The 19,528-nt window shown below is 49.9% G+C and overlaps 1 protein-coding gene and 1 pseudogene across 5 annotated transcripts in view; both read left to right on the plus strand.

Annotated features, from left to right (window-relative positions):
* Positions 1 to 37: 37 nt before the first annotated feature.
* The window catches only part of USP20 (ubiquitin specific peptidase 20), a 42,618-nt gene continuing 23,127 nt past the window's right edge, over positions 38 to 19,528 (plus strand). For 2 of the 5 annotated variants that reach the window (XR_545109.2, XM_070596904.1), the window contains exons 1-3: positions 38 to 149; positions 15,546 to 15,642; positions 19,299 to 19,352. Coding sequence is in view for 3 of the 5 variants with exons in the window: in XM_070596904.1 (XP_070453005.1) it covers positions 15,562 to 15,642; positions 19,299 to 19,352 (135 nt within the window). In the remaining 2 variants the exon portion in view is untranslated. Of the gene's footprint in view, positions 272 to 13,656; positions 14,007 to 15,545; positions 15,643 to 19,298; positions 19,353 to 19,528 lie in introns of those variants that run through there. The other 3 variants (XR_011533675.1, XM_070596905.1, XM_070596906.1) reach the window with 2 other exon arrangements.
* LOC103551887 (septin-7 pseudogene) lies at positions 10,893 to 12,261 on the plus strand (annotated as a pseudogene).

Consider the following 19,528-nt stretch of genomic DNA (forward strand, 5'->3'; position numbering starts at 1 on the left):
CCACGCCCCCATCCGTGGCGTCGTCCTCTCCGGATTGGGCGGCCGAGGGGGAGGAGGCGGGGCGCGGCCGGCCGGGCCCCTCGACCCTGGGCGGCGCAGCGGGGGGCGCGCTTGACTGACAGGCGGCAGTGGCGCGGTTGCGACGGCAGGTGAGTTCCCGGCCCCGCCGGCTGCTTCTGGGGGCTGGGCCTCTGCGAGCCGGAGTGACCCCACCTCCGCTCCAGGCCGCCGGGGGCCTGGCTTTGCCCCGTGCGCCGAACGCCGCGGCCAGGTGAGCGGAGCCCGGGACCCCCAGGCTGCCGCCGCCCCCTCCCATCTCCTGCCGGCGCCCAGGGGGTTCTTGGGGGCCCCGGCGCCCCACTTGGAGACCCCGAGAGCTCCTCCTTCTCCGGAACGGGGGCTGCCCTCTCTTTTATTGTACCGGGGCCTGACCCAGCGTTGAAAGCACGCATGTGGCGTCTCAGGGCGCTGACTTCTATTTCCCCGGGGTCTGGCCCTGACATGCATTTTTTCTTTAGGGCCAAAAGATGACCACTTCTTAGCGGTGGGGGATTAAAGTCCCAGCGCCCACTGCCCTGCTAGTCATGGCCTCCGGCCACTCTCCCCTGGGAGAGGCTTGTCTGATGTTTTGAGGGTTTGAGGGCAAAGGGCCGCTCCTCCGGTGCTTGGCTGCCGCCTCCCTGGACCTTCTAGGCCTTGTTTTCATCCTTTGTCACAAGGATTGTCGCTCTGCCTTTTGCCCCTTCCACCCCAAGGAGGCAGTGAAGATTGTTTATTTGAAAAACAGGCAACAACAAACACTTAGGAAATCACGAAATACATAAATAATGGCTTAGGGGACTTTTAGAAACTCCTTAAATAGTAGTTTTCCTTCTCTCAATACAGGCTGCTCCTTTCCTTTGAAAAAACTACCTTAGGCGCTTACTGTGTGGCAGGCACTGGACTAAGCATTCTCTCACTGACTCTCACCACAATCCTATGAAGTAGATTCAGTTATTCTTTTGCGTTTTGCAAATGAGCATACAGAGGCCCTGAGAGGGCTGTGTGCCTCCTGCTGCACAGATGGAAGGTGGAGCAGGGCTCAGGGGCAGGCCTGCCTCTGCCACACATTTTGCACAGTACCTGGCACGGTGAGAGTTCAGTAAATGTTTGCCTCAGGTGCTGTTTACAGCTCATTGGCTGGGGGAGGGGCTGGTGCAGCCTGTTTTTGCTTCCCTCTTTCGGAAGACCATTCTGAAGCAGAGCAGCATTTCTGGAATGTCTTTTTTTCTCCGGACCGATCTCCTCTGAGATTGTTGTTCCTTGGGCTGAGATAATAGTAGACTCAGGACTTCTTGAAACAGCCTCTGCCTTTCTTTGATCAAAAGCCGTATATTAAACGTCTCAAAGTCTTGCCCTCTGCAGTCTGGTTCAGCCAAACCCAGATGCACGTGGGAATCACTGGACATTGTGTTCCTGCTGGCTGAAGGAGAGGCTCCTTGGGAATTGCTGCAGGAACCCAGGGAGTCGACGTCGGCAGCTCTCACACTCCCAGAAATGGCTCCAATTTTGCCCACCCAGCTGCCCTCCCGCCAGAGGGTACTGGACAGCCCCAGGGAGAGGGCCAGAAGGCCAGGGATGTCTCTGGGTCCTCCTTCGCCTCATCTGACGTCCCAGGGAGGAGCATCTGGTACCGATGAGCTGTCTCTGCTGGGCAAGGCCGGAACACCCAGCGAAACCACTAGGATGCAGCAAATCTGAGACTTGTTTAGCAAAAGCAATGCTGAAACAGGGGCAGCTGTGAATCTGGCAGTGGCTGGTGGGCTGAGGGGCTGCAGACCCTCGAAGTCTTGCTGGGCCTTTTTGAGCAGGGGAGGGAGCCTCCGGGACGTTTGAGTCCTCTTCGCTTCAGATGTGCGTCACGTTTTAGTTTGGTTTGAGAGTTTATTGGTTTAGAGAAATGTGCGGGGTTGGCTTGAGTTGGGGTTGGTTTGCTAGCTCCCTTCTGGGGTCAGAGGAGATGTTGGCTTGTTTCAGGGTTCAGTGAGCACTGATGTCCGGATAGATTTGGGATCCAGCAAAGTGGCTACAGTTCACAGCCTGGCCCTTGGAAATATTCAGTAAATGCTTGTTGGACTAATTTACTTATTCGACCAATATTTACTGAGCTTTTACTATATGGAGCAGGTACTGTTCTAGGTGCTCGAAATATGTCAGGGAGCAAAAGAGACGAAAGACCCCTGATCTAGTGGACTTGATGTTCTAAGAACATGATATTATGTAAAGTCTGTTGGAAGGTGATGAGTGCTCTGGAAATAGGAAAAACAGAACAAGGCAAGGGAATCAAGAGTGGGAAGAGGACTGAGCTGCCAATTTAAATTGGTGTGTTATGGTTTGTGTTTGGTCGGTAACATGACAAAGCAGTGGACTGGATTATAGGCCCTGGGTTCAAGTGCCAGTTCTGCCAGCTTGACTCTGGGGAGGAGCCGTCCCTTTTCTGAGCCTCTTTCCCCACCAGAGTGCCTGCTCTGCCATTTATAGGCTGTGTGACCTTTAGCATGAACCTCTCTGGTCCTCTCCTGCTTTATGGTTTTAGGGGTCTTATAAGTCTGAGTTTCTGCTTATACTTTCACACTCACTCCAGGGTTTGTAGCCTCTCAGTGACCAGGGCCAGCCACTGCCTCCAGCCTGCCAGCCGCTAAGCCTGCCGGCTTGGGGTAGCCCCAAACCCATGCTCTCTCCAGTTAATTGACTCTTATGGAGCCCAGAACCAAGTGCAGTGCCAGGCTCAGACTGTGCGGAGACGTCATCTTAGACGTAAGGAATTTAAGTTGAGCAGAAGAATGCTCTGTGAGGAATGACTCAGAAGAGGCTCTCATGAGGGAGGCCGGGGAAGCTGCCCGTGGAGCGTGGGTGTTTGCTCTGAGCCCACTCCAGGCCGGCCAGGGCTGTTTAGGAAGTTGAAGAGCCGACAGTTCAGAGCACTGATATCGAGGCAGGCAGTCCTGGTGTGAATGCTGGCTCAGCGGCTCAGTAGCTGTGTGACTTCCAGTCAGTTACTCCACCTCTCTGAGCCTTAGTCTCTCCTTCTTTAGTGACAGAGGTGGAGATGGATTTAGCTCCCAAAGTTGCCTGACCTCAAGGGTGGTTATAAGGATTCAGTGAGGTCTTTTAGTATCAGTTCTGGTACGAGAGGCCATTCAGGGTGGGGGCAAGGTGGGTAGGGTGAAAGAGGAGCACTGGAAGTGTGCGGGAAGTGGACTAGTCAAGGCACGGGGCGGCTGAGGGTTCTGCTTTGAGTCAGAAGAATGGTGGACTCAGTGAGTTGAGCCTGGGTTAAGGAAAGGATGTATTTGGGCTTTAGGGAAAATGGGGTTGCTTGGAAGCGGAATGGAAAGAAGAGCGCAGGACGGAGGGAAAGGGTACATGTTGGGAGGGGTGCAGGTGTGTGGGGTGTAGGATGGCTAATATGATGAGGAGCAGGGCAGGCAGGGCAGGTGGGTGACCTTGTGTAGATGGGGAGCTTGGCAGCATCACCTTTTCTGTTCCAGGGGACTGGGCTTCTAGCTGGGAGCAGGATGTAGCCAGAAGCTCCAGGAAGATGATGAGTAATGGGCACCGAGGCCTGGTCTCAGCAGCTGGCGCCAGCCCCGGATGCGCTGCCTGCCTGCCCCTCGGGGGGGAGCATTCTCCCCCTCACGCGGTGCAGGCCCAGGGAGGGAAAAGAGCCTGCCCTCACTCCGGATGAAGCATCTCAGGAGTCCCACCCAGGGCCTGGAATGGGTGGGCTCTTTGCCAGACCTACCAGCCTGCCTCCTTTCCTCTGCTTTGTCGTCCCCAAGAGAGGAGGTGGGTCTGGTGGGTCAGGAAAGGGAGGTGCTCTGGGGTTGCTGTGGTGGAGGCACAGCCCTCTGGCTGACATTTCGGGCACTGGCTACGGGGCGGGCACCTTGCTGACCCCCAACAGCACGGTCAACCAGCTGCCCTCAAGAGGGCCTGTTCCCGGGATCCAGTTCTCCCAGCAGCACAGGTTTCCTTCCCTTCCAGTCTTTACTAGATGCCTACTGTGTGCCCTCCATTTATTTGCCCAGAGGGAAGCGTGGAAAGGGCTGTGAAGGCAGACACAACCTGGCTCACGTCCAGCTGTGTCACTTCCTTGCTGTGTGGTCCTCGGTGAGCACTTCCCATCCCGGAGCTTCCATCCTTCCTCTGTAGGATGAGGAGCTGCGGGCCTTACTGAGAGAGTGTGCGGCGCTGGGCCTCGTGCCTGGATCGGGGTAGGCGCTGGATCCTGGAGCTCCTTTTGCCGAGTTAGGTTACCTTTTCCAAAAGAACCCCTCCCTGCTCCCACCTTAGATGAGAGAAAGGGAATCAATAAAAAGTTTCTATGTCAAAAAAAAAAATCAAACTTAATAGAAAAGTTACAGGAATAATAAAACTAAATCCCATTTATACCCTTCACCTAGATTCACCAATTATTAACATTTTTGGCCTGTTTACTCTCTATGTATTTATATACTCATTATCATCGCTTATCCATTTGAGACTGAGTTGCAGATATCATGACCCTTTACCCCTAAATATTTCAGGGGGAATCATCTAAGAACAAGGGCATTATAATGACCAGAAAATGGTCTTCATCTTCAGAAACTTTAACGTTGATATGCTACCATGTTCGTTTGCTAGGGCTGCTGGAACAAAGGACCACAGGCCGGGGGCTTAGACCACAGAAATTTATTTTCTCACACTTCTGGAGGCTGGAATCCAAGCAAGGTGCCGGCAGGCTGCTTTCTCCTGCGGCTTCTTTCCTTGCCTTGCCGGCCACCTTCTCGCTGTGTCCTCACGTGGCCTTTCCTCTCCGTGCATCTTTGGTGCCTCCTTGTGTATCCAGATTTCCTCCTAAGGATGCCGGTCAGAATGGATTAAGGCCCACCCTAAAGACATCACTGGAACTCAATGACCTCTTTAAAGATCTCGCCTCCAAATAAGATTACCTTCTGAGGTACTGGGGGTTAGGACTTCAACAGATGAAGGGGGCGGCAGAGGACACAATTCAGTCCGTAACAAATGCTGTTATCTACTGTGTAAGCCTGTATTCAAATTCGTCAAATGTCCCACTAATGTCCTTTTTCCCTTTAAGCCAAGATCCAATTTTGTCCTGTGTCTTTAGTGCCTTTTTTCAAAGCCTCTGTTGCGAAAGGGAATCCAGTTGCCGGGAAGCAGAGAAGCTGGCCGCCTCAGGATGGGAAAGCCGTCTAACGATTTGCTCCATTCCTTGGGGTCGCTTTTCCTGGCTTTGCTTTGATGTCAAAAACACCAGGAGGCGAAGTTGGGTCGTAAAAAGAAGCACAGAGAATCAGAGCTGCTGTGCGTCAGTCTCCGGATGGGTCGCGCTTGGGCACCATGGTACATTTCTTGGCTGGGCTGCTTGGCCTGCACTGTCCTGGGCCGCGGAGCCCTGAGTGAAAAGCTGACGGAGGGTGCCTTGGGCATGCGCTTACATTGCTACCAATCTTAGTTTCCTAATCTATAAAATGTGGCAGGTAACACAAATTGTAGGACTAAGCTTTTCTGGAGCATTCTTGCTGTGCAGATAAATACAAACTCTGAGCCACCCCGAAGGTCCACGTGACCAGAAGTCGTTGTGCTAGATCCTCCCTGTGCGTCGTCTCACTTCCTCCTCTCAGGAGCCCTAGTTGCTTTGTCCCCATTTCATGGATGAGAAAACTCAGGATTTAATGATTTATCTGAAGACGCACAGCTTGCAAGAGACAAGAGCAGGGAGCGGAGGGCGGGCCAGCTGTCTCTCTTACTGCCTTCTGTAATCAGTCAACTCCAGGGAGAGAGTGTGCGAAGCAACTGACGTGTGATAAGAACTCAGTGAAAGGTGGCCGCCGTTAGTAATGGCAGCATCCCCCGTGGCTGCATGCCGCCACCCTGGTGCTGAAGTATGGAACTGTGTACCCGTGAGGACAGGGCCCGGGCCCGGCTTGTTTTCCATCACCCCAAGTCATCGCCCTGAGGAAGTCCTTGCTCAGCGCTGGTTGGGTACCAAGGTTAAAGACAGTGAAAACTTTTAGACCCCGCAGGCTGCTGTGCTCTGATGTTTCAGGTCCTGCGTGCGGGATATTAAACACCCGAAGTGTTTGGTATTACCACTCACCTTTTCCCTTCGTAGAAGCTGACTTTTAGCCATTAACTTTAAAAAATGTTAGGAAACCTTAGACTTTCTATGTTGGGCATGCTTACACACTGTTGGTAGGCAAATAAATTTACATACTCTTTCTGGAGGGAAGTTGGTCAATTGTATCTAGAACCTTCAAAACATACATTTTGACCCAGTAATTTTTCTTTTCGTCGAAGATGTAGTCCAAGCTTTATATTCCAAAATATTTCTCACTGCCTTACTTATAATGGCAAAACACACGCACAAATACCCAGCTGGCCAACAGTAGGGAAGTGGTTAAGGTGCTGTGCAGCTTAAATTGTATGTGGGGTAATATTATTCAGCCATCAGAAATGAAGTTGTTGAAAAGAAGTTTAGTGACAGAGGAAATGTATATGATATAAACCAAAAAAGCTGTATGTAAACTGTATCTGTTATGTTTGAGTTTAGTTTTAAAAATCATATATTCATACATATGAACAGACTTAGCAAAACGATAACTGTATTTTTTCTTTCGTTTTTTTTTAAGATTGGCCCCTGAGCTAACATCTGTTGCCAATGTTCTGTTTTTTTTTTTGCTTCTCCCCAAAGCCCCCTGGTACATAGCTGTATATTTTTAGTCGTGGGTCCTTCTGATTGTGGCATGTGGGACGCTGCCTCAGCACGGCCTGATGAGCGGTGCCATGTCCGTGCCCAGGATCCGAACCAGCGAAACCCTGGGCCGCTGAAGTGGAGTGCGCGAACTTAACCACTCGGCCACGGGCCAGCCCTGACTGTGTTTTTTTCTGTATAGTAAGATTACAGGTGATGTTTTTTCATTTTGCGTCCATCTCTGTTGTCCAGCTTCTGCAGACGTGCTCAGTCCCCAGCCCTTCTTTGGTCACGCACCATGCGGCTGGCCCTCTAAGGGAGCCAATTTTACTGAAACTAAACAAAAATGTCTTTTTCAGCATAGGTAGAAGATGAAAAATTTTAATCCAACCTGAAAGTTAATCAGGTAAAAACAGAGGTGTTAAGAGCAAATCTTGGGCTGAAGGAGTCATGGGGTGGAAAGCGGTCTTTCCGGCCCTCCAGGTGGCGCCTGGGCACTTCCTCTGTCGGGGCCTCCGCGACTCCGTGAGAGTCTCACTGCCCTCTGTGGGCCTGGACAGTCCCAGGGGATGGCAGTTCTGTCCCCCAGAGTGCTCTCGGGGTCTGGGGAAGAGCAAGGGCAGTCCCAGGAGGGAAGCCTCACACCGGAGCAGCCAGACACATGCTCCTCTTATTTTCAAAACTTTCAAAAGAATTAAGACTAACCTTTTAGGTTGTATAGTACAAAAGCAACACAAATTCCTTGTAGAAAATGCAGACAAGCAAAGAAAGAGGAAATAGAAATCACTTGATACCATCCTCCCAGAGACAACGATAGCATCCTTTCTGTAGCCATAAAGCTGGTTTTTTTTTTTTTTTTTCTGCCGAGGAAGATTTACCCTGAGCTAACATCTGTGCCAAACTTCCTGTATTTTATATGTGGGTCGCCATGACAGCATGGCCACCGCCTCCTGGTGTAGGTCCTTGCCAGGGAACTGAACCCAGGCTGCCAAAGCAGAGCACACTGAACTTAACCACTAGACAACAGGGCTGGCCCTAAAACAAAATTATTTTACCAAAATGGAACTTTCTTGGAATAGTGTTTTATAGCTTTTTGCACTTTTGATCCATTCAGCAAATATTTACTGAGAAGTTATGCTGTTCCAGGTGCTGTTCCAGGTATTCAGGATGCAGCAGTGAACAAAGTGGGTCCCTGCCCTCAGGGCTTACATTCTTGAGGGGAGACAGACATTAGACAAAAAAATGGGATAAATGACCAAGATGACTCCAGGGTGTGGGCCAGCAGGGACAGAGGGCCTCCCTTGGCAGAGGATAGTGGAGGAGAGTATGACTGCATTCAGCAGGGCCAGCAGATGCCTCCGCTGGGCAGGGGACAGTGGAGCTGAGACCTGAAGGATGAGCGAGGATGGGGATACAGTGAGCAGCATGGCAGGGCACCTAAGGGGACCAGCGTCTTTCCTGGTCATCGAGTGTTTCACGTCGTAATCATATCTTTTTCATCTTTTTAATGGTGTCGTACTATGTATATCCTGCAACTTTTAATTTTCTTTTTAAAGTTCAGTAAAATACATAGAAGATTTACCATCTTAACTATTTTTTCTTCTTCTTCTCCTCCCCAAAGCCTCCCGGTACATAGTTGCATATTTTAGTTGCGGGTCCTTCCAGTTGTGGCATGTGGGACGCCGCCTCAGCATGACCTGCTGGGTCCGAACCAGTGAAACCCTGGGCCGCCGAAGCGGAGCAAGAGAACTTAACCACTCAGCTGTGGGGCCGGCCCCATCTTAACTATTTTTAAGTGTACAGTTGGGTGGCATCAAGTATATTCACGTTGGTATGCAGTCATCACTACCATCTATCTCCAGGGCCGTTCCATCTTCCCTACCTGCAACTCTGTCCCCACAGACTCCCCATCCTCACTCCTGCTGGCGCCCACCATTCTCCTTTCTGTCTCTATGGATTTGATTACTCTAGGGACCTCATATAAGTGGAATCAGATAATGTTTGTCCTTTTGTGTCTGGCTTATTTTACTTAGCATAATGTTCTCAAAGTTCGTCTTTGCTATAGTATGAATCAGAATTTTCTTCCTTTTTAAGGTTGAATGATATTCTATTGTATGGATAGACCACATTTTATCTATCTGTTCACCTTTTTTTTTTTTGGTGAGGAAGATTGGCCCTGGGGTCACACATTGCCAATCCTCCTCTTTTTTTTTCACTTGAGGAAGATTGGCCCTGAGCTAACATCTGTGCCAGTCTTCCTCTATGTTTTGTATGTTTTGTGGTGGGATGCCAGCACAGCATGGCTTTGATGAGTGGTGAGGGTCTGCGCCCATGAACCCCAGGCCGCTAAAGCAGAGCACATGAACTTAACCGCTTCACCAGCAGGCCGGCCCCTATCTGTTCATCTGATGGACCCTTGGGTTGGTTCCACCTTTGGCTAGTGTGAATCCTGCAGCTATGAACGCGGTACACAAATGCTGTTCAGGTCTGTGCTCTCAGTGCCTTTGAGTCTGCACCCAGAAGCGGGATGGCTGGATCGTATGGTGATTCTGTGTGTAGGTTCTGAGGAGCCTCCATGCCGTTTTCCGCAGCAGCTGCCTCACTTACATCCCACAGCAGTGCGCTAGCTTCCGGTCTCTCCACCTCCTTACCTGCACTTGTTATCTTCGGGGGTTTTCTGGCTAGTAGCCATCCTGATAGGTGTAAAGCGTGCAGCTTGTTTTTATTACTCTACATTCTCTGATTTATCCGTGTGATAACACAGGTCTCAGTCATTTATTTAATGTGTGGGGCTTTTTTCAGGGTTTTTAAATCAGTTTTATTGAAGTATAATTTCTATCCAATAAAATGCACCCCTGTGAAGAGTTTTGTGGTTCCCTCTTTGCCTCCCATCCTCGCCCCAGACGACCACTGGGCTACTTTCTGTCGCTATAGATTAATCGTGCTGTAAAGTGCTTTTAACCAACTTTATTGAGGTATAATTTACATACAAGAAAATGCAGGCACTTCAAAGGTAGGCTTCCTGAGATCTGACAGTGGAGAGACCTGGAGAAATCCTACCCCAATCAAGGTCTAGAACATTCCAGCACCACAGGGAGCTCCCTCTCGCCTGTTTACAGCCTAGCCTCCTCCCCTGCCCCAGGCAATCACTGACTCAGTTTCTGTCACCGGAGATGAGTTTTGTCTCTTGAAGTTTCATATAAATAGAATCGTATAGTGTGTGCTCTTTTGATTCTGACTGCTTTTGCTCAGTTTAATGTTTCTGGAATTTTTCCGTGTTGCTTTGCATATCGGTAGTCATTTTCAGTGCCACGTAGTATTCCATTATATGAATGTATCAGTAGTTTGCTTCCGTCCCCTGTTGCTGGACTTCTGGGGTCTTTCCGATCTTTTGGGGCTGTTATGTATGAAGCTACTGTGCATGTTTGTGTACAAGTGTTTGTGTGGTGAACGTTTCATTTCTCCTGGGCGGGTATCTAGGAGTCTGGTAAGCATATGCTGAGCCATGTAGGGAGCTGCCAGACTGTCTTCCAGAGCGCTTTACACGGCTTCACGCTCCCATCGGACCGCGCGGCGATCCCTCCACGTCCTCAGCAACACCTGGGGGTATAAGTTTTACTAGTTTTAGGCTTTCTAGGGGGTGTGAGACGTTATCTCATGGTTGTAACGTGGCATTTCTTTGATGGCAAATGATGTCGAGCATGTGTTCATGTGTTTATTGGCCATTCTTGTTCGGTGAAGTGTCTGTTCACTCATTTGCCCATTTAACAAAATTGAAACTATTTATCCTTTCTTGGGTTGTAACATTCTTTATATATTTTGGCTGTTTGTTAGATACGTGTATTGTGAACATTTTTTCCCAGTCTGAAGCTTGCCTTTTCATTTTCTTAACAGCATCTTTTGAAAAGGAATAAGTTTTAATTTTGAAAAAGTCCAGTTTATCAATGTTTCCTTTTGTAATTACTGCCTTTTGTGTCCTAAAACCTTTGCCAACTCCAGAGTTGCAAAGATCTTCTCCTGTGTTTTCCTCTAGAAATTGGAGAGTTTTAATTTTGTTTTGTTTAAAGTCTGTGATCTGGAGAATTGGCGGGCTGTGCTGCGGCCAGCTGGTCACAGAGAGGATGTCAGTCAGTGCAAGGTCCCCGTTGCTGTGGAAATGAATGCTGACAGCAGGGCCGTGGGGGCTCAGCAGATGAGCCTGAAGGCATCGTGGGGTTTGCAGGCTCCCAGTTCAAGTGTACAGTGAATCAGTGAAGACAGGGTTTGAATTCACGCTTGAGGTCATGGCGAACCTGGACTGGGAAGTCGACATTCCTCACCTCTCCATGCCTTACAGATTTGTATTCTCCAGAGTGTCTAGGTCCTTCCCATAGAATAAAAAGACCTTACAGGTGGAACAATCCAGAGTTTTAATCAGAGAAGGTGGTGTTCGGTTGCTCCTTGCGATAGTTGACACCCAGGATTTGGAGATGCAGTCAGTAATAGTGATCGCCGGCAGCCTGTTATTGCCCACCTTGATGGTAAATTTGAGGACTGCCTCAGTGCAGAGTCTTGAGTGAACAGACGTCAGATGCCCGATGACAAGGCGCAGCGCTGTTTATACTGAATTACTCCTTCAGGATGTGGACTTAGACCATTGGATGGAGGGTTTATGAAGAGTTTGCATGAGAAAGTGAGCATCACCCACTTATTGCCACAGCAGACACGCTCACACCAGAGGAGTGCCAACAACTGAAAGAAACCCAAGAATATAAAATTAAAATAGATGAACTTCCAGCAACAGATGATGAAGAAGAAAAGCTTGTTAAAAACATAAAGGACCATTCACCTCTTGCTGTGAACGGTAGTAACTTCATTGAAGTTAGCGGCAGAAGGGTCAGAGGAAGGCCGCATCCTTGGGGTGTTGCTGACATTGAAAATGGTGAAGATTGTGATTTTACAATTCTAAGAAATATGTTAATACGAGGACACTTGCAGGACTTGTAAGATGTCACTAATAATGTACGCTATGAGAACTACAGAGGCAGAAAACTGACAGCTGTGACGTCCGTTGGAGTTGATAACAGCGAGAACAAAGGGCAGCTTCTGAAGAGCCCTCGGGCACCCATGGAAGAAGAAGGAAGAGACATGGTGGCCACGATGAGGGAGATGGAGATGGAGCAGGTGTTTGAGACGAAGGCCAGAGAAGAAGTTCAAAACTGAAGGATTCTGAGGGCAAGCACCAACGGCACCATGAGTAAACAAAAAAGAATTTGGAAGCAGCGCAAGGAATTAGAGGACGAATGTCGCCAGTTTGAAGATGAGAAGGCAAACTGGGAAGCTGAGCGGATTTTAGAACAACCGAGCTCTCTGAGAAGCTTGGAAAAGAACAAGAAGGAGGCAAAGGTCTTTTGAGCCCTCTGTTGACCACCAATTACGTAAAGTCTGCGATCCACTTCTAATTCATTTTTGTGTATGATGTGAGGTAGGAGTTGAAGTTCATTTTTTTCCCATGTGGATATCATTGTTCCAGTACCATTTGTTGCAAAGACTATCTTTTTCCCGTTGAATTATATCGGTACCCTTGTTGGAAATCAATCAGCCGTGTGTGCAGGTCTACTTCTGGAGCCTGTGTTCTGTTCCTGTGAGCTGTATGTGTGCGGGCCACACTGACTCAATGACTGCACCTTTATAAAAAGTCTCAAGGCAGGTGATACGAGTCTTCTAACTTGGTTCTGTTTCCGAATCGTTTTGGCCATTCTAGGTCTTTTGCTTTTCCATGTAAATTTTAGAATCAGCTTGACAATTTCTACAGAAAAGCCTGGTAGGATTTTGACTGAGATTGCATTGAACCTCTAGATCTGTTTGGGGAAAATGTACATCTTAACAATACTAAATGTGCTAGTCCATGAACATGGTATATCTCTCTGTTTATTTAGATCTAATTTAATTTCGTGGATAGAAAGATTCACTATTCATCATCATTTTTAATGGCTATGTAGTACAACCGTGTGTGACCGTGTCATTATTTATCCAATTGTCAGCTGTTCACTTAGATTACGTCCAGTGTCCTCCATTATAAATGGTGCCACAGTGGTTATCTTTGTTCTTCTGTCTTTGCACCCACCCTCAATTACTTACTTAGACAAAAATCTGGAGCCAGACCCTCTTGACTGTGCTTTGCTATTTGCCTTATTTAAACTGGTGGTGATCTGTGTGTGGTGGGATGTGGAAGGATTCAGGGTTGCTTTTGGTGAGGCCCAGTAGCACTGTGATTTAGAGCAGGGGTCTGCAAATCAGGGCAGCAGGCCCAGTAGGGTCTGTAGGGCCTTTGAGCTAAAATTTCTTAAAAAATATTTTTAATGGATTGTAAAAAAAAAAAAAAAGCAAAATCAAGAATATGTGATGAAGATCAATGTGGCCCACAAAGCCTAAAATATTTACTACCTGGTCATTTATAGAAAATTTGCTGCCCCAGATTTAGAGCAAGGCTGGGCATGGACTGATCTAATCAGGCCCCCACCATACTTACTCATGGGGATTGACCTTCGCCAGGTTCCTTCGCTACTTAAGCTCCGTTCTGTTTCTTCATCTGTAAAATGGGCAGAGAGAGTACATAGAGGGTTGTTAGCCACAGGGCTTTTTCCCCCCTGTCTGAAGTTGTAGGAACTTAAGCCATCTGATTGCACGTGGGAATCAGGGGTGGGCCTATCACAGTCATCTGTGTCCTGGGCATCAGGCTCATAACCTCCTCTGCCGTCTAGCTGGAGAGATGGGGCACATACCAAACACACTAAAACAACCCTACAAACTGCAGCTTAAAATAATGTGGGACTAGCACCAACCCAGTGTGCTTGGCCTCACTGGAAACTATGAAAAAAAAAATCTAAAAATCTGGCTTCGAGTGAGGAGGCTTGGAATTTAGAACCTTGAACCCCATCATTGTCATGTGACCATTTTAAACGTTAGCTTCTAACTGCCTCTCTCTCTCTGAACTGCCCACATCTGGGATACTGTGGCCCACCGAGGAAGGGGGCCAGTGGCGACATGTGGATGAACCTGGTTGCACCCGTAGCCTGGGGTTGCTCAAGACTTGGGGGTCGGGGGTTCTGAGCAGCACAGGGTCCTTGGGAGGCTCAAGGATGATCTGAGGGTCCCAGTGGCATGCGTGGAAGGGGCCGAGCCTTCCGTCCAGAGGGTTAACGGGCTGTGGCAGCCAGAGGGAGCAGTAGTGGGAGAGGCCCCTTGGCATTCTCCTGCAGACCCCGGAAGGTCTCTCAGGGATCAAAAGGTAATGCCCGGCAGTGACTGGTGAAGGGCCGGCATGCTGCAGGAGGGGTGGCCCTATTTGCTGGCTCTGCTGGAGTTTTCTTTAGCTGTCCTGGGAATGGTGTGTTTTTATTGTCCCTGTGGATAAACTGGGGGGTGTGTCCAGCCTGTGGATGCCCCAAATATCCACAGTGTACTTGCCCCTCCCAGGAGGAATTTGGGGCTATTTTTAGCTTCTGGTTGGTGCTAAGAGTGATTTTAAACTAACAGAACTATATGGTGTGTGCTGGTCTGTCCCCCAGGTCCCCAGAGAGGCCTGCACTCACCCCAGCCCACTGCAGCCCACCGCTGCCAGCTGCCACCGCAGAATGTTGGCCGCTTCCTGGGGGTGTCTCTTTGCGCAGAGTAGGCCCAGAGCCTCCCCTCCTCAGGTGGGGCCCTCAAACACTGACTGAGGAGGAAGTATGGATTTTTCTTTTAGGTGAAATAATGGAATTATGGTTCTTTTTTTTTTTTTTTCAAGTCCTAATCTTTTAGAAAAACATAGGATGTGATATCTGGGTTTTGCTGCAAAACAGGAAGTGGGAGGTTGAGCTGAAGCAGGGCTGGCCGTGACTTGTTAGTGGGTGAAGCCAGGTGATGGGTTCTGCACGTGTCTGCGTTTTCCAGGAGTTAAAAAGAGTCTGACCAGCTCGGGTTCCACTCTTGCTCGAGCGCTGCTCTCTGTGAGACCTGGGACAGGAAGGGCCCTTGTTTCCGAATCTGTGACATGGGGCTCATTGCAGCTGCCTCAAAGACGCTGGGCAAGTTTTTAATGAAGTAATGCATGGAAGCAGTTAGCCCAGTCCTGGCACCTAGTAGGCGCCAGCTACTCCTGTTCTGGCTGGGAGTCTGGCCAAGTGATCTCTGGCTGACCATTTAGGGCAGGGAGGGGGCTTCCAGGAGGGACCTGGGGACCGCCTCCCTCTAGTGGACACACAGCCTCTGCGTGTGCTTGCGCTCTTGGCTGCATTCCCATCTATGGTTGGTCTGCACGTTTCTCGGCAGTGGTTTGGAGCTAGAATCAGCAGTCAGATTCCTGCCAAGATAGTGAGTGGCTGAAACATTTATTCAGTTATTTATTTTTAAACATTTTCTTTTGAAATAATTATAATTCATAGGAAGTTGCCAAAAATGTACTGTGAGGTCCCGTGTACCCTTCCCCAGTTTCCCCCAATGCTGCCACGTCTTTGGTATATGGGTCGTACAGTTTCACAACCAGTAAAGTGACATCGGTACAAGCCACAGAGCTTACTCAGATCTCACCAGTCTTACATGCACCACCCTCCCCCCCCCGCCGGGAATCCTTTTCCCAGGATTTCCAAGGGAGGTCTTATCCTCACCCCCAGTTCTCAGACCAGGAGTGTTGAGGCTCAGAGAAGTGATGGAGCTTCCCCGGGTCACCGGCCGATGTGTGGCAGAGCCCGGACTCGAGACCGAAGTCGTTCACTTAACCAGGATCCCCCCTGCCTCCCTCCGCAGTGGCTGCCGGTAACACCAGACTCGTTGTGTTTTCTCGCAGGTGAGCCTGGCCCAGAATGGGGGACTCCAGGGACCTTTGCCCTCACCTTGACTCGATAGGGGAGGTGACCAAGGAGGACTTGCTGCTCAAATCTAAGGTAAAGGGTCAGACCTTACGGGCTGAGGCCCACACCCAAGGCCACCTGTTCCTGGGCCACGTTTCTGAAGCAGTGGGAGAACTGGCTCCCCCTGGCCTCCGCTGAGCCTTTTATGTAAATAGAAAAGCTGACGTTTGTCGGAGAGCCCTTCCGGGGCTGCCTCCTGACAGCCATTTAGGACCCTTTAGACCAGTCCACGTGGAGCCGCTGCCGCTCTGCGCATTAGGTGTTGGAGCGGGCGCAGGGCCTTTGCGAGAAGGGGGTGAATCCTGCGTTTGACCCTCCCTGGGCGTCTTTACACGCTGACCTGAAGGGAGTGCCTGGAGGCCTGAAGTGGGGAGGTGGGCCTCGCTGAGGGGGGAGCACGTATCATCGTAAGTAGGTGACACTTCCATGTGGTTCAGAGATGAAACAATGTGAGAACATATGTGTCAAGAAGTCCCCCTGCCGCCTCCTGTCCCCACCCTCCCCATTCCACCCCAGGGAACCACTCACATTAGTTTCTTTTGTATCTGTTCAGGGTCTCTCTATGCAGATACATACAAATAAACTTATTTGTCATTTTCCCCTTTATTACATGAAAGGTACCATGCTGTAGACACTTTTGTAAGTTGCTTTGTTCACGTGACAATATCTCCTGGAGCTCTTTGGACATTGGTGCGTGGAGAGAGCTTTCTCATTATTTGTCCCAAAGTTGTGCATATTTCATTTCATGGACTCCAGAACTGATCCTCCACGGGTGAGCCCTGGCTCCTGCCAGTACAAAGGACGCTTCAGTGGACGGCCTCGTGGGAATGTCATTGTGTGCAGAGGCAGGACTGTGTGTAGAGCACGTTCCCAGAAGGGAGGTCGTCGGCTCAGGTTCTTAGACATGTTGCCGCTCCTCCTTCCAGGCCTCTGGTGCCAGTCGTCCAGCCTCCCTGCACCAGCACGTCCTGGGTGGCCTTTGGCCTGAGCTGGCTTGGTCTGGGCCTGCAGCGAGGGATCCGTTCTTCAAAGTGCCTGTGGTTTCTTTTGAAGTAGTTTTGCTTCTCGTGTGGTCTGTGGGAGGGGCAGAGCGAGGCTCTGGCGCATCTGTGCTTCTAATGCTGGGTTTCTTTCTGAGTCTGCACAAGGGAGTAAGTGAGACACACCGAGAGGAATTTTCCTCCAGAGGAGGCAGGAAAAGGGGAATCTGAGAGCAGGGAGATGAGCGAGGTGGGAGGAGGGAGGCAGAAAGTGAGAAGGTTTGGGCTGCGATGTGGCAGCCTTTTAGAAGAGTGAGTGCTTCTGGAGCAGAAAGAGCAGAGCGTTTGGAGATGTCTCAGGCCTGCATTTCAGAGAGCGTGTCTTTCAGCACCTCTTCAAGTATCCGGAAACCCGCGAAAGGAAACCAGCATTGTTTTAAAATACCCAGAACGGGCAAGGTTGTGCACAGGTAGCTCACAATGGAGGAAATGCAAACAGCTGAGAAACTTTTGAAAAGACATGCTTAGCTTCACTAGTGGTTGAGGATATTGCTAATGAAAGCAAGATGATGCCGTTTTCAGATGGGAAAACACAGGCTGATCCGATTCAGAGCCCACAGGGGTAGGGGGAAGTGGTGCACACACGATGCAGTAGGCTGGACATCACTGTAACTTTAGGGGCGCAATTCTGGATATAATTCTGGAATAAATTCTGGGAACTTATCTAGTAAAAATGTAGGTACCACTTATAGAGATGCAGATGCAGCAGTATTTATTGAGCATTGTTTGTAAAAGGAAAACCTGGTGACAGCCTGAGTATTCATCAAGAAGGGAATGGGCGAATAAGCTTTGCTGTGCCCAGAGTGTGGACACTGGGCACTTATTGCAAAGAATGAGAAGTAGTCTCTGTGTACCGACTGAGAAGGATGACCATAGATCGGTGACAAAACGTGTTACAGAGAAATACGTATAGTGTGATCTTATTTTTCCTGAAAATCACACCCCCCCCAAATCTACGCGTATGTGTTTGTACCAGAAGAAAGTATAGAGGGTTAGACTTCAAATTTTTACAGCATATTTGTGTCATACATTATATATTTCAAACTGTATATAGCATATATGTACCATTGGAATGGTTAGAACAAGCATGCAATACTTTTATCATGCAAATAACTGAAGTGAAAAAAGCCCTGGGAAGATGAGAGTGAACTGTGAAATTGGGGAATCACAGGAGATTACGGATTCGGGAGGGCGGGGGGTGGCCGCTTTGAGTCCGATGAGCAGACTGATGTCCCGCCACCCACAGCGTCCGCAGGGAGAGACCCCACGTCACGGAGTGCAGGTCTCAGCCCCACCGCACGGGAGGAGCTGCTCCTCCTCAGCCCGACTGGGAGCTCCGTGGGCAAACGCAGCCAGTGTCTGTGCTTGGCAGGAACGCGAGCTTCCCGCGGGGGCCGGGGGGCCGACACAGCCGCCCTCTCAGGGGAGCCAGGCTTCCTGGCAGCAGCTTTGATGGCCCAGGCTTCTTGGCCTCCCCTCCTGAGCTGACTCTGTAGCAGGGCGTGACTCGCTGAGCCTCAGTTTCTCGTCTGTAGGGTGGGGGTCTTGGTGAGCTGCTGCACAGACTGCCATTGGGATCACGTGAGCGACACGTGAAGAACTTAGCTGTCGCGGTCCCTCCCCGAGTGCCAGCTCTCACTCTGCTTGAGCCTAATATTGTGACTGCTCTCAGAGGCCGGCACCCAGAAGCCATCTCACACCTGACGGAGGTGGCACACTGGACATTCCCGAGGCTCAGCTGGGAGCTGCTGTTCTAGACGTGTGCAGACAGAGTTATTTAGGGCACAGTTTAAGTTCTTGTGACAAAGACACCCTGAAATACAGTGGCTTAAATGAGATGTAAGTTTACTTTTCTCTCACAGAACAGTCCAGAGGTAGGTAGGACCGGTAGAGTGGCTCTCCCATTCTCAACACAAGGCTTTTATCTCTAAGTCCAAGGTGGTTGCTTCAGCTCCCACCATCACATCCACATTCCAATCAATGGAAAGAGAAGGAAGAGTAAAGGTAGTGTACAGCTTGAAGTAGCACACGTTACTTTTGCTGTCATCCCATAAACTAGAACGGAGTCCCATGATCACAGTGGGGACTGAGAAATATCATCTGTGGCTGGCTGGTCATGTGTCCAGCCAAAATTCACACATTCTGTTATTAAAGCAAGAGGGAGCGATGTTGGTAGATAAGAAGCACCCCCAGAGACCTGGGTTTTTTCTGTGACTGATAAACCTACTGATCTCCTAATGTGTCCCAGGCTCTGTGGAGTCACAGGGGTAGACCAAACGGACCATGCCTCTTTCATGGAGCGCATGGTCTAGATGGGGAAAGGCTTCAATCGTGCAGCAAAGAGAGAGTGGGAGGTGTGGGGAGAGAGCATATCAAGTGGTCTGTTTATTTAAGTTTCAAATGATTTTATTGACAGTGTTTTCGCAGGCACATAATAAAACACAATTCCAGCAATAGAGCGTAAGGCGCCTGTGGGGAACCTAATTCAGATTGGTGGCTGGCGAAGGCCTGTGGGAGGCAAACAGAGCCTTTAGGGTGCGTCCGTCTGTCTGTCCATCAGCATCAGCTGGTGGAGACCGGTGGGCGGCACCCTCCAGGCTGGAGCAGCCTGCTCACACGCTGCTCTTTCTCTTCCCTCGACTCGCACAGGGAACCTGTCAGTCATGCGGTGTTGCTGGACCGAACCTGTGGGCCTGTCTCCAGGTAGGCTCTGCTGACAGCTGGTAGAGGTGTGGAGCTCCGTCTAGACTCCGGGCTGGGCATACCTGTCCCCAGCGGGTACTGCTGGAAAGCTCAGGCAGGGACACGGGACATGGATGTTTCGGGTGCGATGCCCAAGCCGTTAGAGCCAGCAAGTCCCTGGGTTGGCTGCCGTGGCA

This window comes from Equus przewalskii, chromosome 26, assembly GCF_037783145.1.
Source record: "Equus przewalskii isolate Varuska chromosome 26, EquPr2, whole genome shotgun sequence".
NCBI classification, from domain to species: Eukaryota; Metazoa; Chordata; class Mammalia; order Perissodactyla; family Equidae; genus Equus; species Equus przewalskii.